Genomic DNA, 22,680 nt, shown 5'->3' with positions numbered 1-22,680 from the left:
GGTCCACCATCCGGCGTCTCAGGAGGGGGAAGCAGTACAGTGTCAACATTGTATATAGTGGGGATAGTGCGCTGCTGACCTTGACTTGGGACGTTGTGGGTTGGTGGAGGGAGTACTTCGAAGACCTCCTCAATCCCACTAACATGTCTTCCAATGAGAAAGCAGAGCCTGGGGACTCGGATGTGGGGTCTCTCATCTCTGGGACTGAGGTCACCGAGGTGGTCAAAAAACTCCTTGGTGGCAGGGCCCTGGGGATGGATGAGATACGTCCGGAGTTCCACAAGGTTCTGGATGTTGTAGGACTGTCTTGGTTGACATGCCTCTGCAACATCGCATGGACTTTGGGGACAGTGCCTCTGGATTGGCAGACCAGGGTGGTGGTCCCCCTCTTTAAGAAGGGGGACCGGAGGGTGTGTTCCAACTACAGAGGGATCACACTCCTCAGCCTCCCTGGAAAAGTCTATTCGGGTGTCCTGGAGTGTGATAGCAGTTCATTGGATGGCAGCTACGTATCAGTTGCATTAAAAAAAAAAAAACACTTCACCGCTGCAAGCGATTAATCTTTTGAGCTGGGCCTGCCCATTCCATACATATAAAAACCAAATTCCAGAAAGTTGGACAGTATGGAAAAGGCTAATTAAAAACAGAAAAGTGATTTGTAAATTTACTTTGACTTGAGAGAGATAGGTGGGAAGTATGCGCTTATAGCATGTTGACGCTCCCACCACACAATGAACCACCTGGATTGGGACCCGAGTGCAGCGGGTGACACCTCAGCACTACACTGGAACAGTGTGAGGTGTTTTTTTTTTTTTTTTTTTATGTTGGCTGGAGTGCCAATCCTGCCACCAACCCCTAAGTTTTAATGCAAGTTGGGAGACCTGCTTGAAGGGCTGGATGTAGATTAACGTCATACCCAGTACGAAGCAATTGCAGAGTCACTACTAGCGTGTACGGGATTCAAACCGGCAACCTCAGTGCCTGCACTCGGTGACTTGACTTGAATTCAAACAAAAAAAGTATTAAGACATGGTATTTTATGTTTTGCTTAATCAACTGCATTGTTTTTTGAAGATACACGTGTATTTTGAAATTGATGCCCAATATTAATTGTACTTATGTACACGTAAATTTAGAATGTCTCACTATTTTATATCCATCCATCCATTTTTGAAATCCACTTATGCAGAGCAAGATCGTGGGGAAACTGTAGCCTATCATAGAAGGCATCGGGCATGTGTCAGCCCACACATCACATCAGGGCCAATTTAGTGTTGGCAATCAGCCTCACCAGCAGGTCTTTGCAATGAGGAAGGACACCCACGCAGGCACAGAGAGAACAACCAAACTCCATCAGGGCACAAACGCAACCTGCACCCTGGTCTTCTTGTTTTGAGGCAGCAGCTCTACCACTGTGCCAATCTCCTGACCCCAAAAAACACTGTACTTTTTGTTAATATAGCACTAGGGTGTTGTACCGTGTTAGCCATTATGAATGCAGTGAGAAGTCAAGCAAAATGACACCTTTTATTGGATAACTAAAAAGATTACAATATGCAAGATTTTGAGGCAACTCAGGCCCCTTCTTCAGGCAAGATGTAATGTAATGTAATTTGTAATGTTATGTAAGATGTAATGTAATGTAATTTGTAATGTTATGTAAGATGTAATGTAATGTAATTTGTAATGTTATGTAAGATGTAATGTTATGTAATCTTTCCTGAAGAAGGGGCCTGAGTTGCCTCAAAATCTTGCATATTGTAATCTTTTTAGTTATCCAATAAAAGGTGTCATTTTGCTTGACTTCTCACTACATTGATATAGCACCAAACTTTATGAAAATTTGATGGAACAACTTTAATAATACCAGCAATCAAAGAAAACTCTACTAATGTTAAATCAAAGTGCTTTACCTAGACTTTGTATCACTCCTAGTTTCACATTCAAATGAATGCACTTGTGGATTTTCCTTGGGCTTTTCCAACTTTTAATACCTATATGAAAACAATGTACTAAATAACAGCCAACATGGATTTATTGACGGAAGATTTTGCTAAGCCAATCTTTTAGATTACTAGGGGGCTCTGCTCGCTTCGCTCGCCAACCTCTGGGTTTGGTTAACCGGATATACAATTTAAAGAGATTGTTATTTTCATGGGAATTGTTACATATGCATTATTTTCACTTTTACTTTAACACTTTAGTAAAAACAATATTTGGAATTAACTTTTCTTCAAGATTGCATTGAATTTTGATTCCGTGTTTGGACTGTCATCGTGACAACACAACGTATAACTGCCTGTGAGTGAATTTCATTTCTTTCTCTCTAACAAATAAACCGACTTTTTCGAATGTCTGTCCCTGTGATTTGTTAATTGTCATAGCAAAAGCTATTCTCACGGGAAACTGTAAACGTTTTAATATGAATGGCATATCAAGATCTCCTTTGGAATTGTGCTTTGCTTTTGGATATACACGAATATCAACTCTGTCTTTGATATCTCTGTTTTTTGAAACTATTGTCGCTGACAATTCGTCACATGTTGGTTTATTATAAATGTGACCGTGATCTTTCAGATTCATATAGAAATCCAAGAAAATTTATTTGTCCGTGTCTTGCAGATAAATTTTGTGTAAAGTGCGATATTTTGGACGTATGGATTTGTATCCATTATTGGCTGTATAATTTCTAATACGTCTGATCATTTAACTGTTTCGATTCTATGTTGCATCGCTTCTCTATGATCATAAATATACACCTGACCAAATTGTGGTTTCTTCGAAAGTAAACTTGTTGTAGCTTTAACCGTTGCGGGACCATAGAGTCACATAGTGTATGGTTCATTATTGTGTAAATTTAAGTTTTGTGTATTGAATGATGCAAATGCGAACAGATTATTGTAGATTCGGATATTTTGCCTGTACAGTTTATGGATTTCACTTTCACCAGACGACAAATCTTTTAATTCTCATGGATATGCCTCTTCATTGGGAAGAAACACTACTTTTCCCTGATGGCAACATGAGTTAGACGATCTACAAGTCTCCGACTTAAACTTTAAAGTCTTACAATATCTACATACTTCTGACATATCACCTATGTCCATATATTCGACCTCTTTTTGCTGTTCTGTTATTTCACTGAGTAATAATTTCCATGTGTTATCGCTAATGTGATCTTTAGTCTCAGTTTTTTGTTACTTTCGAATTTTACTAATTTTATAATCTGTAACTTCCTCTGCAAGTGTGACATCACTTTAGGTTCCGGCCTCGATGACCTCATTTCCCATTCAGACTCTGCTGATGGCACTTCCTCTGCCTGATCATAAAACTGCCATTTTGTTTCCTGCAAGTCAGTTCTGTTTTGAACTCAATGACCACAATTGCTCATAGTTTTGCAATTTAAACCCAACCAACATTATACGGGGTGGCTACCTCAAACCTTTTTGTGGTGTTTTGTCTGTTCTTTTGACAAGATATACATGTAGTTTTATTTTGTCATACTGAATTGAGCAGATGTAGAAAAATCAATTTAAACAACTTTTATCCTATATAAAAAATGTGCCCAACAAATTCCCTGTTGGATAATATCTTCAGTGATTGGTCATTGTTTTAATTAGAACATAAAGTATGCTACTGCAGACCATGATACTAAAGTTTTCTGATGTATAAATACAAACAGCCATACAGTTTATCAAAGAGTACCTTCCACTTGGCTGAGGTTCATGGGCTTTATAGTAAGGAACACTGTTGATGTCTGGGGTACATCCAGTCTATACTGATGACTTGAAATCTCTCCATCTTCTTCTAAAAAGAAGCAGCCCTTTAAAGCTGTATGGTGCCAGTCCTAAAGAAAATAGACAGAAATATACAGAAATACTAAACTACAAGTAAAAATAGACTAAGCAAAAATTACAAAATATATATATATATATATTTAATATAAAGTCTTTCACAGTTTTCACTCTTATAAAGTACAAGCTTTTGCAGTTTGCATAAATAAGCAATACATAGAGATGAAGGATGCCATAACCTTGCACAAGTATTTAAACAAAGCACAGTTATACCAGTCAGCACAGTCCTGGCCAGTGCTTTAAGCCCATATTAAAATACATTCAGATGAACTCATAATACTGTATGGGTCTTACTATAATATAATGTGAAAAAGCACACCGTCGTTCAATTCTGTAATTTTATACAGTGTATATAAGGGCGTAAATAACAATTATCTTGTCTTGATGAAGTCCTAAATGCTCAGCACACTTCACTTATTTATTCAACAAAAGATAAGTTAGCACACAGAAGGTGGGTGTGGAAAACCAAAAATATCCTTAGTGTTTTCATATAATTTAAAGGAGGCAACATGAGGCAAATGCTGACATAAAGTGCGCGCGAAGTGTGACTAACCCTGATATAATACAGAACATTTGGCAGTTTGGTTTAATGTAGGGTTTCTTAAACTATGGGTTGTGACTGCCATTGTGGGTGGGTGGTGGATGGTTCATTAAACATTTAAAAATTGTTCTGATAATTACCCTCGATCACCCCACCTCTTGGAGATTGTCCATGATTCTCTAAAGAGGATCCGATGATTGGCCACAGTTCTCAAATGGGGAAGCTGTACTGATGATCATCCACAATTCACCATGGGGCACAATCACTCTACCCCTCAATGATGATCATCTTGTGTAACATGGCGCTATATAGGCACCTGATCCAACACTGACTGACAACAGAGGCACATGAAAATTAAACAAAAAGATTTATTTTCTTCGTCTGTGGGTTACACCTTCCTTGTACCCAAAGACACAGCACAGTCCCAAGAGCACACAAACAAAAAGCAAAGCACCAACAAAACACCAAATCTTCCTTCGCCACCACTCCTCCTGGCAAGCGTTGTCCTCCTCCTCCTGACTCTGGCTCCCAGAGTGGTGTCTGCCGGCTTCTTTTATAGCCCACCCGTAAGTGCTTCAGGTGATAACTGACCTAATTAAGGCTGCACTTCCGGGTGTGGCTGTGCTACAGCCCACACGGGCTCAGGAAGCCATGCAGCTCTCCCTGGCAGTGGCCACAGAGACCAGCAGCGATGAGCTCCGGTGTTCCACAATTGTGGCCCCATGCAACCCAGGGGGGCTGCCACCAAGTGTTCCAGGGGATGTAGTGTGCATCCCATGGCTGCTCCCCTGGATCCAGTGTCAAAGGGGCGTCCTGGCCGTCCACCACACTGGGCATTCAACAAGGAATGGGTCTTAAAGGCACTAAAAATGGTTGCGACAACAAAAATGTTTAGGAAACCCTGGTCTGGATCATTCAAATTTCAAATAAAACTAAGCCAAGGACAAAGGACAACAGCAATAACCTCTGAGACACAACCAGTGCTGCTCATCAGCCTGGTAAGACCTATAAGACAATTTTGAAACAATTTGAAGTTCACGATTCTACAGTGAGATGGATTATGTATAAAGAGAGAAAATTCAAAGCAGTTCTCAATCTTCAAATGAACGGACATGCCAGAAATTTCTGCCAAACATCAGAGTGTATGTCACCCACAGAAATGGGAAAGAACCTTAAAACTACATTTAGAAATCACTGTCAACATGTGATTTTTTTTTTTTGCTTATCACAAAAAGAATGAACAAGGATGGCTTTCATGGAAGTATAGCTAGATGTACATACCATCTCCCCAAAGGAAATATGGTATCATGGCTTATGTTTACAAGATTGCAAAATAATGAGCCACAGTGGAATGGTTTGGGCCATAATGCTGCTCAGTTAAATGGCTTGGAGAATACTTGGTCCTTTAAGGGAGAGCTTTAGTCCACAGTTGCAGGGGCACCTGGGGCCATTAGGATACCATGTGGTACCAAACTTCTATTCCTACCATGCAATGGGCTTCCCCTATTCACTTCATGGCTGGCATAAAAAGCCTCTTCCTGAGCACTTACAAAAAAAAAAATAGCAGTCAGGTGGTTGTTGAACAAATGTTCAAATGAAGGGATAAAATCAGGCCAAATGTATTAAATGAAAAAGGTGGAAGGCGGAATTAAGACATGTTCTTTGTATTGTGGTGGGAAAGTTCATAATGCACCCTGGCAATATAAAGAGGCACAAGCTTCACAAGAGCTGGCCCAGTGAGGTAGCCAGGACATTTTGTTTTTGTCTAATTACTTTGATACTGTACTCTGTATGTGGGGCTATTACTGTTACAAATTACTGTACTACTATTGGTTTGCTTTTTCTTGTGATATCGCTTTCCCTGTGCTGCAAAAATGCATCAAGTGTAGTCTGTCTTTTGTTTTTGTAAGTTTGTACTTTGTTTTTTGCAGTTCGTCTTTTCTGTAATGCCCATTCTTCATGCAGTTGATTTTCTTGTTATAAGAGATGCACTATGGTATATTTTGGTACACCAGTTATCTCAGCGAGCCTACGATGGTTTGTATTAAATGGCTGGCTTTTAATTTTATCCAGCAAAGCAATTTTACTTGAAAGTGTAAAATAATTTCTTGGCATCTTGGCAAGGGTTATAATTTTATAAATAAAATTGACAAAAAAAAAGTTTACTTATACGTTATACGTACACGCGAGGTGAATACGATACGGTAGTGGTGACGGTAGACTATTAAGCAGACATGTGCTACTCCACTCTAAGATTGTACTATCTAAACTTACCAATGCTTCTTCAACGGGAGACGGCAGATGACTGACTTGCAGCACGCGTCTGCTACTGTCCCAATTAAGCAGAATGTTGTCCCAATTAAGCGTTTAAATTATGTATTAGTTTATTACTTTGGTTTTCATTCCTTGAGATTTCGCCCAAATAAGCGGCTGCCCCAATTAACCGGTGGCCCAATTAAGCGGAATCGACTGTATATATATATATATATATATATATATATATATATATATGTGTATATATATATATATATATATATGTGTATATATATATATATATATATATATATTTGCAGTTGGAGACCCACAAAGGGAGACAAAAAACGAATCACGTATCATAAAATAGTTTTATTCCTGAGCTTTCAACCCCTATCAGGGTTCTTCATCAGAGGATAATGCTTAGACTTACAAGAATCAAAGGCAATATATAGCAACACATTCAGGGGGGGGGAGTGGGTGGAGATGACACATATATATGTGTATATATATATATATATATATATATATATATATATATATATATATATATATGTGTATATATATATATGCTGTGTATACTCTCTCTATTATATATATATATATATATATATATATATATATATATATATATATATATATATATATATATATATTGTGTACATCAAGCACACAACCATACAATCTCCACTGACAAACATTGGGTTATACTGAACACCTCAGTGACTTTAAACATGTCACTGTCATAGTTATCCACAGGTCAGTATATGAAATTTCTGATCAGGTCAGTATATGAAATTACTAATGAACTCCTTATGACAGCTGATTCTGGTTTAATTACTATTCTCATCCTCCTTGATCTGAGGGCAGCCTTTGACACTATTTGTCACACTACTCTTCTCAATAGATTATCTTCGATTGCCATTACCCACACTCCACTAGATTGGCTCAGATCCTACCTCTCAGGCCACACTCAGTTTTTTCAGCTTAAAACTTTCACATCCCAACCCACCGCTGTTACTTCAGGTGGGCTCTGTCCTGGGGTCCCTCCTTTTCATTATTTACCTCCTCCCCCTTGGAAATAACGTTTGTAAATATAACATTAGCTTCCACTGTTATGCTGATGACATCCAGCTCTATCTCACTAGCAAACCTACTGCTTCCTTTCCACCCTCCTCACTTACTGATTGCATAACAGAAATCAAATCCTGGTTTTCTTCAAATTTTCTTAAATTAAATAGTGACAAAACTGAGGTATTCCTCATTGGTACAAAATCAACATTATCCAAAACTGATAATTTTTCATTTGTTATTGATAATTCCTCTGTCTCCCCTTCCCCACAGGTGTCATCCTTGACAGTACTTTATCTTTTCAGTTCCACATCAATAACATCTCCCGGTCTGCATATTTCCACTTGCGTCACATTAATCGTATTCGCCCCTCCGTCACTCCCCACACCACTGCTATCCTTGTTCATAGCCCTGTCACTTCTCGTCTCGATTATTGCAATTCAATTTTCTTTGGTCTTTCTCGCAAATCTCTTTATAAGCTTCAGCTGGTCCAGAATTCAGCTGCCCGCATCATTACTAGAACCCCCTCTCTTCACCATATCACTCCCGTTTTGCAGCAGCTTCATTGGCTTCCAGTTCAGTTCCGCATTCAATTCAAAATTCTCCTGTTAACTTTTAAGGCTCTCCACATCCTTGCCCCTCCATATCTGTCTGACCTCATCCAAGTTGCCATTTCCTCCTGTACCCTTAAATCACAGGTGTCGAACTCCAGGCCTGGAGGGTCGCAGTGGCTGCAGGTTGTCATTCTAACCCTTTTCCTAATCAGTGACCAGTTTTCACTGCTAATTAACTCCTTTTCCCTTCCTTTTAATTGCCCTATTTTTAAGGATTCCATCCTCTGAATTGATTCGTTTCTTCATTAAATGGCATCCAAACAGAAATGAGACGTGAAACGAGCCAACAGATGACCAGCTAAACTGGAACATCAAACTCCAACCAGTTTCTTAATGAGAAGCCAATTCTTGCTGTTAATTAAACCCGTTACTTAATCCATAGCTTGCTGCTGCTCTTATTCTGCTACAGCAGACATTTCCCAATGTGTTGATTTTCTGTTTCTGATTATTAATCTGAGAAATCAACCTTACCGAGACCCTCACCTTTCTTTATGTTCAGATAATGTGGTTAGCAGGTCACCTGTTTTCTCATTTTGTGTCTCATTATTGTTTGGCTGCTAATTAAGGAAATAGAAAGAACTAAGGGGTCTGAGTCAAGTTAATTAAATCTAAGGCAAAAGAAGTTAATTAGCAGGAAAAACAGGTCACTAATTAAGAAGGTGGTTAGAATGAAAACCTGCAGTCATTGCGGCCCTCCAGGACTGGAGTTTGACTCCCCTGCCTTAGATCCTCTTCCTCTATCCACTTGACTGTCCCCTTCGTCCGTCTTACCACTATGGAGAGCAGAGCATTCAGAACTCACTGCCATCTGAGCTTAGAAATATTGAATCATTCTCACTTTTCAAATCTAAACTTAAAAATCGCTTGTTTAAGACTGCTTTTTCTCTTTGACTACAATTGCTCTGTCTGATTTTAACTTTTGTATTTTACTTATTGTTTATAATCTGTGTTTTATCTATTGTTCGGTGTCCTTGAGTGTTTAGAAAGGCACCTACAAATGAATAAAATGTATAATTATTATTATTATTTCTGCCCTGCTAGATCTGCCCCAGTCAATTGTAAATGCCCTTACTGTGAAGTGGAAACAATGAGGGACAACAACAGCTTAACCATGAATTGGCAGACCACAAAAACTCACAGAGTGGGGCTGCCAAGTGCTGAAGTGCATAGAAATGGCCTCTCCTCTACAGCATTACTCACAACATAGTTCCAAACTGCCTCCTGAAGCTTCCTGAAATGGCTTTCTATGGCCTAGAAGCTACACACAAGCATAACACCACTATGCGCAGTGCCAAGCGTTGGCTGGAGTGTTGTAAAGCATGCCAGCCACCACTGGACTCTGGAGAAGTGGAAATGTGTTTTTTGGAGTGGATGAAGCTGGATTTGGTGGATGCCAGGAGAACGCTACCTTCTGGGCTGCATAGTGCTTACTGTAAAGTTTGTTGGTGGAGGGATAATGGCAGGTTTTGGGCTAGACCCCTTCACTCCAGTGAATGGAACTGTTAATGATGCTGTATGCAAAGACATTTTAAAGAATTGTGCGCTTGTAACTTTGTGGACACAGTTTGGAGATGGCTCTTTTCTGTTCCAGCATGGTTGTGCTCCTGTGCACAAAGTTAGGTCCATATAGACATTGTCTGACAAGTTTTATGTAGAGGAACTCAAGTAGACTGCATACAGCCCTGACTTCAAAGCCTAGTGAGCCAAAACCTAGTCTTCTTGTCCAACATAACTACCTGACCTCAAAAATGCTCTTTTGGCTGAATGGGCACAAATTACCACAGACAGACTCTAAAATCTTGTGAAAAGAAGAGTGGAGGTTGTTACAGTACAGCTGCAACTGGAGGCCAACTCTATATTAATGCCTATGGCTTTGGAGTGGGATATCCAACAACCTCATATAGGTGTGGTGGTCGTTTGGCCACATACTGTGTGTTTACACATTATATTACACAGGGCCCAGAAGTGGAAGTGCACTTGATAAGAATACATGTCATTGAATACTACAGTAATAAAATCACAGCTTTAGGACAGCTCAGACCTTGTGACCCTCAAAAGGATGAGGCAAATTTTATAATGTCTGTATGTTACTTTTAAACACTTGTGTTTAAACTACTTTACAATGTCGCTTTAGCCTTCATTCGTCCTACCAGAAAGTCTCAGGTATTTCACCTTCTCCTATATCAAATGGCAGTCAAGCGAATAAATTATCCAGATGGCAAGCAGATTTTTTTTTTACTTTTAGATTCTTATTAATTTTAGGATGCTAGGTATTCATTTGTTTAATATCCCAGGGGTATGTCATAAATGAACTATTTTATGTTTAAGGCACAGTCAATGAAACTCATAGAATCACATGGACATTTCAAGACATTTACAATTATTTACTGTTTTCACATTCTGCATGTTCTTTCCCCCAGTGCTGTGTGTAATTATTTTCAGTAATACAGGAAAGCACAGACAGACCTGTATTTCTCAGATTTGCTCAGTAATGTTTCTGCTACCTTATTTATTTTCTAAAGTAAAATGTTCAACTTAAAACACTAAATTGTTATCAAGTGTACCGAATCTTGACCTTCTGCAAGCACATTCCTTTTACACAGCATCACTTTTAACCAAGGACTTTGGCTTTCATTAGATTGGCTTTGTCACAGTTATACCACAAGGTGGCACTTCAGTCACAAAGAATAGAACACTGGAGGCCAAAAATGTGCTTTCACTATGAAAGAGGTTAGCTACTTTGAAGAAGAATGCTGTGACTCATTATAAAGAATGAAACTTAATACATTTGTAGACATTTTGTGTACAAAATACAAATAATCAATCACTTTTAACATGCATTCATACAGATTGTAGTATTGAAACATATACCATACAGTATATTATACAAAAATATGACGTTATTTTATATTAAAGCATGATAAAATTGTTCTCAGGTGGCACTAGGGTGCATTGGTTAGCACTGCATCTTCAAGAATTAAGTTTTCTGAGTTTAAAATCTCTCATATAGTTGTTGTTCATGTTAAGTTTTCATGCCATTCATGTGTCTTAATTGGCTTCTCGGCTGGTAACTTAGTTTTCTTCCCATATTCCAAAGACCATGTAGGTTATGGTAATTGATGACACTAAACTGGCCAACTGTGGGTTTGTGCCTGAGGGTGACCTACATTGGATTGGTGCCCTGATCAGTACTAGTTTCTGCTATGTTTGTCTTATACACATGTAAAAACATAATCATACAAAGTAAACTGTGTTCATAAATAGTCACTGAATTGGGATGTAACTTACATATACAGTACTTAATGGCCAAGGTCTTCAAAACAAATCCAAATTCTATTATGTAATATTATCTACTTTTGATTTTTGCCCTGTACTTGTAATATTTTTATTGCATTATTATATTATATTGAGGATTACTTGTGTTCTGTTCTGTGTATTATATTGTATTTACCCCCTTTTTTTGATACCCACTGCACGCCCAACCTACCTGGAAAGGTGTCTCTCTTTGAACTGCCTTTCCCAAGGTTTCCTCCATTTTTCCCTACAAGGGTTTTTTGTTTTGGGAGTTTTTCCTTGTCTTCTTAGAGAGTCAAGGCCGAGGGGCTATCAAAAGGCAGGGCCTGTTAAAGCCCATTGCGGCACTACTTGTGTGATTTTGGGCTACACAAAAATAAACTGTATTGTATTGTAAGTACGCATTGAGGGGACTCAGAAAATATTTCAAGTGGATCTACTATGTTAAAAAAAAACTAACACCAACATGGAGATAATATTCAAATACCATGCACTGACTGGGACAAGAACAGAACCTGGGCTTCTAGAGCTGTGAGGCAACATGCCAGCTATACTGTGGTGCTACCGTGGCATCAAAACAAAATTCATACATCATTTACTGTATCCATGTACATACACTAAACACATTTGAAAAGATGGACTAGTCATATTAGAAGGGTCTAAACTTGCAGCTTGATGGCGCTGATGCGCTGTTTGGGTTTGAGAAAGTCAAATGGAGTATAAAAAGACTGATGTCATAAATAATTCAGTAATTTATTGGAAATTTCACATTCATAAGATGAATTGGTCAAAGTTTCTTATATGCGTGAAGGAGATGATACATTAAAGAAAGGACAATTAAAAAATTTAAAAAGCTACCACTAAAACTATCCAACCATCCATCCATCCATTTTCCAACCCGCTGAATCCGAACACAGGGTCACGGGGGTCTGCTGGAGCCAATCCCAGCCAACACAGGGCACAAGGCAGGGACCAATCCCGGGCAGGGTGCCAACCCACCGCAGCCACTAAAACTATAAAATGTTTAAACAGTTTAAATGAAACAACTATTTAATTTAAATGTATTTACATATAACTATATAAATTTAAATATTTCTAAGTTCTTTTCTATGCACAGCATAAATCATTGATTAAGTCATACTTTCTTATTCTAACAAATACTGTAATTATATACTGTATGTATATAAATGTATATGTAATTATATACAGTAATATGAAAAAGTTTGGGACCCCCTCTCAGCCTACATAATAATTGACTCTACTTTTAACAATAAAGGTAACAGTGGTATGTCTTTCATTTCCTAGGAACATCTGAGTACTGCGGTGTTTTCCGAACAAAGATTTTTAGTGAAGCAGTATTTAGTTGTACGAAATTAAATCAAATGTGAAAAACTGGCTGTGCAAAAATGTGGGTCCCCTTGTCATTTTGCCAATTTGAATGCCTGTCGCTGCTCAATGCTAATTACTTGTAATACCAAATTGGTTGGAGTAGCTCGTTAGGCCTTGAACTTCATAGACAGGTGTGTCCATCATGAGATATAAAGGTATTTAAGGTGGTCAACTGCAAGTTGTGCTTCCTTCCCTTTGACTCTCCTCTGAAGAGTGACAGCATGGGATCCTCAAAGCAACTCTCCAAAGTTCTGAAAACAAAGATTGTTCAGTCTCATGGTTTAGGTGAAGGCTACAAAAAGCTATCTCAGAGGTTTAAACTGTCAGTTTCAACTATAAGGAATGTAGTCAGGAAATGGAAGGCCACAGGCACAGTTGCTGTTAAACCCAGCAGGTCTGGCAGGCCAAGAAAAATACAGGAGCAGCATATTTGGAGGATTGTGAGAATGGTTACAGATAACCACAGATCACCTCCAAAGACCTGCAAGAACATCTTGCTGCAGATGGCGTATCTGTACATCGTTCTACAATTCAGTGCAATTTGCACAAAGAACATCTGTATGGCAGGGTGATGAGAAAGAAGCCCTTTCAGCACTCACACCACAAACAGAGTCGCTTGTTGTATGCAAATGCTCATTTAGACAAGCCAGATTAATTTTGGAACAAAGTGCTTTGGACTGATGAAACAAAAATTGAGTTATTTGATCATAATAAAAAGTGCTTTGCATGGTCGAAGAAGAACACCGCATTCCAAGAAAAACACCTGCTACCTACTGTCAAATTTGGTGGAGGTTCCATCATGCTGTGGGGCTGTGTGGCTAGTTCAGGGACTGGGGCCGTGGTTAAAGTCGAGGGTCAGATGACTTCAACCCAATATCAACAAATTCTTCAGGATAATGTTCAAGCATCAGTCACAAAGTTGAAGTTAAGCAGGGGTTGGATATTCCAAGAAGACAATGACCCAAAACACAGTTCGAAATCTACAAAGGCATTCATGCAGAGGGAGAAGTACGATGTTCTGGAATGGTCATCACAGTCCCCTGATCATCGAAAATCTATGGGATGATTTGAGGCAGGCTGTCCATGCTCGGCAGTCATCACATTTAACTGATCTGGAGAGATTTTGTATGGAAGAACTGTCAAAAATACCTCCATCCAGAATCCAGACACTCATCAAAGGCTATAGGAGGCGTCTAGAGGCTGTTATATTTACAAAAGGAGGCTCAACTAAGTATTGATGTCATATCTCTGTTGGGGTGCCCAAATTTATGCACCTGTCTAATTTTGTTATGATGCATATGGCATGTTTTCTGTTAATCCAATAAATGTAATGTCACTGCTGAAATACTACTGTTTCCATAAGGCATGTCATATATTAAAAGGAAGTTGCTACTTTGAAAGCTCAGCCAATGATAAACAAAAATCCAAAGAATTAAGAGGGGTTCCCAAACCTCCTCCCCCCCCTCCTTTTTCATATTACTGTATATATATCCACCTTAATAAAAGGAAATGTGCCTGTGAGACTGTTTGTCTGGTTGCTATGTCTCTCTTATTCCAATAAATGATGCACCACAAAAATTTTTCGTAATAAAATGCATTGCAAATGTAACTCCAACAGATGGTGCATCACACTTACACTGCTTTTATGAATTCCATATCAAATTGCATATAACAGAGACATTGCATGGTACACTGCAAATCTTAACACTGAGGTCTACATCATTGATTACTTAGATTTTAACCCACCTTCATGGATAGCACAGCTAGCGTGGATATATATATATGTTGAACTCTATGGCAACTATGTAGTTATTTATTTAATTTTATTGATAAGCTTTACAGAAATACTTTCCTGAATAAGTGCATTAAGAAATGGAAGGGTAGCTGGATGGCTATTTTTATATACTAAGAAGACATGCAAGTAAGAATTTCACTGTACCATATATATATAACAAAAAACTTGACCATTTTTGGAAATATTACAACAAAGACCTAAGGCAGAAAGTGGCATGGCTTTACCTAACTTTCAGTTGTATTCCTGGGAGGCAAATATACAAGCTATAAAAACCTGGACATGGGACACAAATAGATGAACATACACAGGCTTGGTCCGCAATAGAAATAAAATCCTACAGCACTTCTTCATATTCCTTGCTTTGTACCCCAGTAAATACAACTTATCACCAATATGCTAACAACGCCAACTGTGCTTCATTCACTCAGAATATGGAAGCAATGCAAGAAGTACTTCAAGATAGAGCAGCTTTTATCTGTGGCACCTCTGCACAATAACCACCTTTTTCCACCCTCTCAAACGTATGCAGTTTTTAATGTTTGGAAAACATGCAGGATTAAATCACTTAGAAATTTGAACATAGATAACATCTTTGCATCCTATGAACAATTATACTCCAAATTTAATTTTCCATCAACACAATTCTTTCACTACCTCCAAATTATAAACTTTGCTAAACAACATCTGCCCAATTTTCCTCACCTCCCACTTACTTCTATTCCAGAAGAAATATTGATCAGTCTTGAGGACTCAGACAGCATTTCTGTAATATATAAAAACATTTTACAGTCCCTCCCTTTCAATGATACCAGAGTACAGTGGGAAAAGGATCTCTCACTCAACATTTAAGAAAAGGAGTGGAAGGCAGCCATGCACAGAATTCACTTGAACTCCATATGCGCAAAGCATACAATTATTCAACTTAAAATCTTTTATCTGTCTCATTTAAAATTGTCCAAAATGTTTCCAGGGCGGGTGGCACGGTGGCACAGTGGTAGCGCTGCTGCCTTGCAGTAAGGAGAGCTGGGTTTGCTTCCCGGGTCCTCCCTGCGTGGAGTTTGCATGTTCTTCCCATGTCTGCGTGGGTTTCCTCCCACAGTCCAAAGACATGCAGGTTAGGTGCATTGGTGATCCTAAATTGTCCCTAGTGTGTGCTTGGTGTGTGTGTGCCGTGCAGTGGGCTGGTTGCCCTGCCTGGGATTTGTTCCTGCCTTGCACCCTCTTCTGGCTGGGATTGGCTCCAGCAGACACCCGTGACCCTGTGTTAGGATATAGAGGGTTGGACAATGACTGACTGACTTCTCAGTGCAAGAGCCAACCTGTGGACGTTGCAATCGAGCTCCAGCCTCACTGGATCACATGTTTTGGGTCTGCACCAAATTAACATTATTCTGGACCAAAATCTTTCCATGCCTATCAGACAGCCTTGGGGTCACAATCCCTCCTAATCCATGAACAGCTGTGTGTGGTGGGCTCACAGAGGGGCTTAAAGTGGAGAAGGACAAATAAACTGTAATTGCCTTTACTACACTATTGGCACATAGACTTGTCTTGCTCAACTGGAAGAATCCTAACTCACCTCTTTTAAGTATGTGGATAACTGATGTTATATACTATTTGAAATTGAAAAAAATCAAATTCTCACTTAGAGGATCTGTGCAAAACCTTTTTAAAACCTGGCAGGATGAAATCAATAACATTTTAGAATAAACATTTAAATTGGGGAAAAGGATCTTCTTTCCTTTTTTTATGGAAATATGCCTCATTCGGGACTCCATGAGCAACTGCTCATTCAACAAAAAGTCAAACCAGCGGTACCAAAGGCTTCTCCAAAGAGACACAGTACCAAAAGTGTCCAGTCTTCGTCTCAGGTCACTGGATAGCATCCATGTCTCACAAAGAGGGAGCACCAGGACTCTAAAGACTTGGACCTTCATCCTTTTGCAAAGATATCAGGAGCGCCACACACCCCTTTCCAGTGACCTCATGACCCCCCATGCTCACCAAATCCGTCTACTCATTTCATAGGAAGAGTCACCAGAGACATGAATGTCACTGCCAAGGTAAGTAAACCTCTCAACAAGGTTGACACTCTCTCTACAGACAGACACACTGCTGATGGCTGTGCCTAAGAGGTCATTAAAGGCCTGGCTCTTGGTTTCCATCCAGGACACTCACAAGCCCAGACACTCAGACTCCTTGCTCAGTTTCTCGAGACCACCGATCAAAGCCTCCATTGACTCTGTGAAGATCACAGCATCATCAGCAATGTCAAGATCAGTGAATCTTTCTTCTTTAACAGATGCCCCACAGCCGCATTATGTTTTTATTAAAAGATTTTCACATTTTACATAATACCATATTATTTTTGGTATGGATATTGTCATTTTTCTATAATGTAGCTAAGCTAGTGAGACAGGAACTGCTTGTCGCAAGAGACGCAAAATTACAGATATTTCAAATAAAACTCTCTTTATTGGTGCCTGATTTTCTTGAAAGCATTTTGGTATTTGACCCTTTGCTAGTTTGCTTGACTTTCATTTTATGGTTAACATTTTCAGTTTAGAAAAAAAGTAGGACTGACTCTCTGGCAATGACCCTTAGCTTTGTTTTATGTCTATCCCTTGGTTGCTAGTATACTACCATTTATCTGCTTCCTCGCAGCGGCATATCAGCGTGTCTATTACAGTAAATGTGTAAAATTTTGTGGTACTTGGCACATCCTCAATGAGCCTTGTAGTTCCTCACCATAGGACTCTCTTTTTAGGTCTATTTATGCAGCTCATTCAATGTGTGACTCCAGATCTACCTGGCTTTTTTTTTTTTTTTGCTGTCAAATGTCAACAGTGCCTGCCTGCCATTGACTATGATGGTAAAGTCACTTCCACCAACACATGCAGTAAACTGTGTTCATAAACGGTCAAATATATGGACTTGAAGCGCTAAGCTTTGAAATCTCAGTCAAAGGTGTTATTATTCTGTACTCCACTGCTACTTTGTCTTTCACTTTTACCACCTGCCCTTTTCCATAGTTTTACTGTCCATGTGTTTGTAATGCTCATTTAGATAGTTGCTTTCATAATTTCTCAGGTATATTTCTAAGTTCTTTCTGTTATACATTTTTTTGTTTTAACATCGACTAGTTTACCTATTTTTTTAGATCCAATATTCCAAATTTTAGCAATGTGCTGCAACTTGTGATTGTGCATGTGCTTAATGCTGCTATATAAAGTACAATGCTGCATCTATATAACTTAGATAGACAGCATAAAGTACATGTAATTATCCCCATCATTACACTATCTTGGCGTACCCAGTAAATCTGAACAGCTCCTTTTGATACATGCTGTGTAAAAACACTGTGGCATTCTTACAAGGTCTTCTTGGTTTTTACCAGTGGTATGTTTCTTGTGCCTGCCTTAATCTCAAATACTGCAGTGTAATGTAATTATTTGTGCTTTGAGAAGGCACATGCCTGATGACTGATGAGAAAGGGTAATGAAACATAAAACAAAAACATTGTTCTTTTAAAATTTTGTATCATAAAATAAAATAAATTGAAATTTCACATTCTAATTCTGGTGCAGCACAATGGCTCAGAGGTTAGCCCTTCTGCCACACAGATCCATCATTATAATCTTGAATACTGGGTCTTGGTGTTTGCAAATTCTTCCTCTATCCATGTGAAATTTTCTCCAGGTACAGTGGTTTTCTTCCAACATCTCAAAATCATGTGAGAGGCGACAATTGTTGATTCTAAATTGGCTCAGTTTGAGTGTAGATGTGTGCATAAACGAACCGTGCAATGGACTACTGCCTTGTCCCTGATGCTGCTACCTTAGCCCCAAGTTGCATTCAGCAACTTTGAGAAGATGATGCTATTTTATGAAAATACTAGAGTTCCAAGAATCTTTGGTTAATTATGGAAACATCTAAATGTAAATTCATGTTTGGCAGTGTTTTTTTCCTTGTGTGTTCAGTGGAAAAATATGAAAACTCAGTTTTAATGTAGCTGTTTTTATAGAACTATTTTTACACACTAAAATATATATAGTATACTAGCCATCCCCTGTGTCTCTGCCCGCGTAGTAGTGAAACAGGACAAACTTTAAAAATCAATAAACAAACAGGTATTGCCAGCTAAGTGGAGGCAATATACACACCAAAAGGCAGAGGTAGACAGATTCGAACAGAGGCTGGAGAGTGAGTGAGGAGGCCCTGCCTGGCTCCCTAATCCTGACATCACGCTTCCCCCTCACCGTGGTCCGCTACATCTCTCTCGGATTTGCACAAATAAATCATTACTGAAAGAAAACTATGATACTTAGCGTGATGAGAGAAGTCGCAAAATCATCCGGAATGTTCAAGCAAATTATAGAAAAATACCCGATCTAAATCCGTTAAGTAGTCCTGAAAAGTAGTCATGAAAAGCAGACAGACAAACAGACATTGGATTTTATATACAGTTAGGTCCATAAATATTTGGACACAGACAACTTTTTCTAATTTTGGTTCTGTACATTACCACAATGAATTTTAAATGAAACAACTCAGATGCAGTTGAAGTGCAGACTTTCAGCTTTAATTCAGTGGGGTGAACAAAATGATTGCATAAAAATGTGAGGCAACTAAAGCATTTGTTTAACACAATCCCTTCATTTCAGGGGCTCAAAAGTAATTGGACAATTGACTCAAAGGCTATTTCATGGGCAGGTGTGGACAAGTCCATCATTATGTCATTATCAATTAAGCAGATAAAAGGCCTGGAGTTGATTTGAGGTGTGGTGCTTGCATGTGGAAGATTTTGCTATGGACAGACAACATGCAGTCAAAGGAGCTCTCCATGCAGGTGAAAGAAGCCATCCTTAAGCTGCGAAAACAGAAAAAACCCATCCGAAGAATTGCTACAATATTACAAGTGGCAAAATCTACAGTTTGGTACATCCTGAGAAAGAAAGCAAGCACTGGTGAACTCAGCAACGCAAAAAGACCTGGACGTCCACGGAAGACAACAGTGGTGGATGATTGCAGAATCATTTCCATGGTGAAGAGAAACTCCTTCACACAGCCAACCAAGTGAACAACACTCTCCAGGGGGTAAGCGTATCGATATCCAAGTCTACCATAAAGAGAAGACTGCATGAAAGTAAATACAGAGGGTGCACTGCAAAGTGCAAGCCACTCATAAGCCTCAATAATAGAAAGGCTAGATTGGAATTTGCTAAAGAACATCTACAAAAGCCTGCACAGTTCTGGAAAAACATTCTTTGGACAGATGAAACCAAGATCAACCTCTACCAGAATGATGGCAAGAAAAAAGTATGGAGAAGGCGTGGAACAGCTCATTATCCAAAGCATAGCACATCATCTGTAAAACACTGTGAAGGCAGTGTGATGGCTTGGGCGTGCATGGCTGCCAGTGGCACTGGGACACTCGTGTTTATTGATGATGTGACACAGGACAGAAGCAGCCGAATGAATTCTGAGGTGTTCAGAGACATACTGTCTGCTCAAATCCAGCTACATGCAGTCAAATTGATTGGGCGGCGTTTCATGATACAGATGGACAATGACCCAAAACATACAGCCAAAGCAAGTAGGAGTTTATTAAAGCAAAGAAGTGGAACATTCTTGAATGGCCAAGTCAGTCACCTGATCTTAACCCAACTGAGCAGGCATTTCACTTGTTGAAGACTAAACTTCAGACAGAAAGGCCCAAAAACAAACAGCAACTGAAAGCCGCTGCAGCCTCTGCAGGCCTGGCAGAGCATTAAAAAGGAGGAAACCCAGCATCTGGTGATGTCCATGAGTTCAAGACTTCAGGCGGTCATTGCCAGCAAAGGGTTTTCAAACAGGTATTAGAAATGAACATTTTATTTCCAGTTATTTAATTTGTCCAATTACTTTTGAGCCCCTGAAATGAAGAAGGGATTGTGTTAAAAAAATGCTTTAGTTGCCTCACATTTTTATGCAATCGTTTTGTTCACCCCACTGAATTAAAGCTGAAAGTCTGCACTTCAACTGCATCTGAGTTGTTTCATTTAAAATTCATTGTGGTGACGTACAGAACCAAAATTAGAAAAAAGTTGTCTCTGTCCAAATATTTATGGACCTAACTGTATGTATATAGAGACTAGTTGCGAGTTGTCTTCGGGAAAGAAAAACAACCTGAAGGCCGAAGAACTTCAAGCCTTGCCCTCCATTGCTGAGGTGCGGCGGTTGCCTCGTTTCAACATTGTGTCTCTTCATCTGTGTCATTAGCACAACGTCGTTGTTGCACAGCAGCATTTGCTGCACACAGGTCTTTTGTAGTGAGAGGTGAAGTGCATGCAAGCGGCGAAAAAATTTAAAAGTGCATGCAAGCGCCATCTATTGGCTGTGGTTAAGCATGCGAAGAACGGACTGCTCTATACACACACACAGAGGCTTTTCATTTATATATGTCTAATGCAGATAATCAATAAAAAGGTTGCTCTCATGTGTAACTTGACTCTTTCTGCTTAAGCCAAAAACAATAAAAACTCCCTTAATTTAACTTTTTTTTTTTTTTTTTTAACACTGTGTATTCAGCACCTGCTGTTTAAATGTGTATAATGCTTATATCGACCAAAAGCTGTACGGGCTTATTAGAAGTATTTTAATCCAAAGGTATAAAATTCTACAGAAACATAAAGCAGCCATTCCAAAAACTGTGCTGAGAATATATAAATACCTGCTTATAAAAGGGTTTTATTCTGTAGCCAAATACTATTTATTTATTTCTACCTCATATAATGTATATGCAAAAGATCAGTTGTTGCAGCAGTGAGAACCTTAACTGGGTATATTCACACAAGCTAGTAGCAAGGCTGCATTGTGTTAAATGTGGCCTATAAAATAAAGACATTATTTCTAATTGTATGTTTTAATTCTGACAGAAACCATTCAATTACATTAGAATTTCCTTTTACATTTGCATCTTCATGTTCATGCTACACAAGGTACATAACAGGAGAACAGTCACTGCTTTCTTAATTTTCAAACCACCTAATGTCTTTAAAATAAGCTTTACGAAAAAACGAAAATGCCTTGAAATGATTAGGTCTTAAAACTGGATGAAGTACTGCATCTTTGACAGCTTATTTGCCTGAAGTGTTTATCATGGGTAATAAAATACACAGAAGGATCAAATCATAACACTTCAGTGTTTTGTACACCAAATATCAAGTGAAGTAAACTGCCTGAGGCATGTATCCACTTAAAAGACTCTGAAATATAGGACCTTGGAGATAGCCGCCCCTGAGTTTCAATACAGAGCGATGTCAGACTCCCCAGCATCTTCCCAGATTTACAACGCCTCTGAGGAAGAGCAGGGCCATTAGGGGGGCTGTTTCTTCAAAAACACAAAGCAAAGAACATGAACCCCAACTTAGACACTGCAGCTCCCGCTGAAAAGACTGTGACAAAAGAATTGTGTGCTGTGGTTGCAAAGCTCACATTTATTACATGTATTCTGACTTTTTCCAATCTCCGATTCTGAAATTTATAGCTATTATTTTTGAGCTGTTAAAAGGAGCAAAGTCGGCGGCAACAGAAACACAAAAAAACACAAAGGAATAAGATCAATATTACACGTACTATCTCATGAAATTAAAATTTAAAATTGCCATTTCAATGTAGTCACTGCAACTTCTGAATAAAAAGAAAAAACATATTAAAACAATTTATGATTCCTGTTAAATCCATAACAATTCTAACAGTTTACTGATCACATTTATTTTTATCCATTTCATTTATGGTCTTAATAAGTTACTCACAGTGCTCTTCTAGGCCATTATTTTAAACAACTAACAAATGATTAAATAATAAAAAAAAATTTAAAACACCGCC

At 38.8% G+C, this 22,680-nt stretch overlaps 1 protein-coding gene across 3 annotated transcripts in view; it reads right to left on the bottom strand.

The window, feature by feature from the left end:
- Window positions 1-22,680, bottom strand: part of efcab7 (EF-hand calcium binding domain 7) — a 99,213-nt gene that overhangs the window by 38,211 nt on the left and 38,322 nt on the right. For all 3 annotated transcript variants that reach the window (XM_028810944.2, XM_028810946.2, XM_028810945.2), the window contains one exon: window positions 3,706-3,847. In XM_028810944.2, coding sequence (XP_028666777.1) covers window positions 3,706-3,847 — 142 coding nt within the window. The remainder of the gene's footprint in view (window positions 1-3,705; window positions 3,848-22,680) is intronic.

This window comes from Erpetoichthys calabaricus, chromosome 10 (genome assembly GCF_900747795.2).
Source record: "Erpetoichthys calabaricus chromosome 10, fErpCal1.3, whole genome shotgun sequence".
In the NCBI taxonomy this organism is placed as follows: Eukaryota; Metazoa; Chordata; class Cladistia; order Polypteriformes; family Polypteridae; genus Erpetoichthys; species Erpetoichthys calabaricus.
This window is presented reverse-complemented; position numbering and strand designations above follow the sequence as displayed.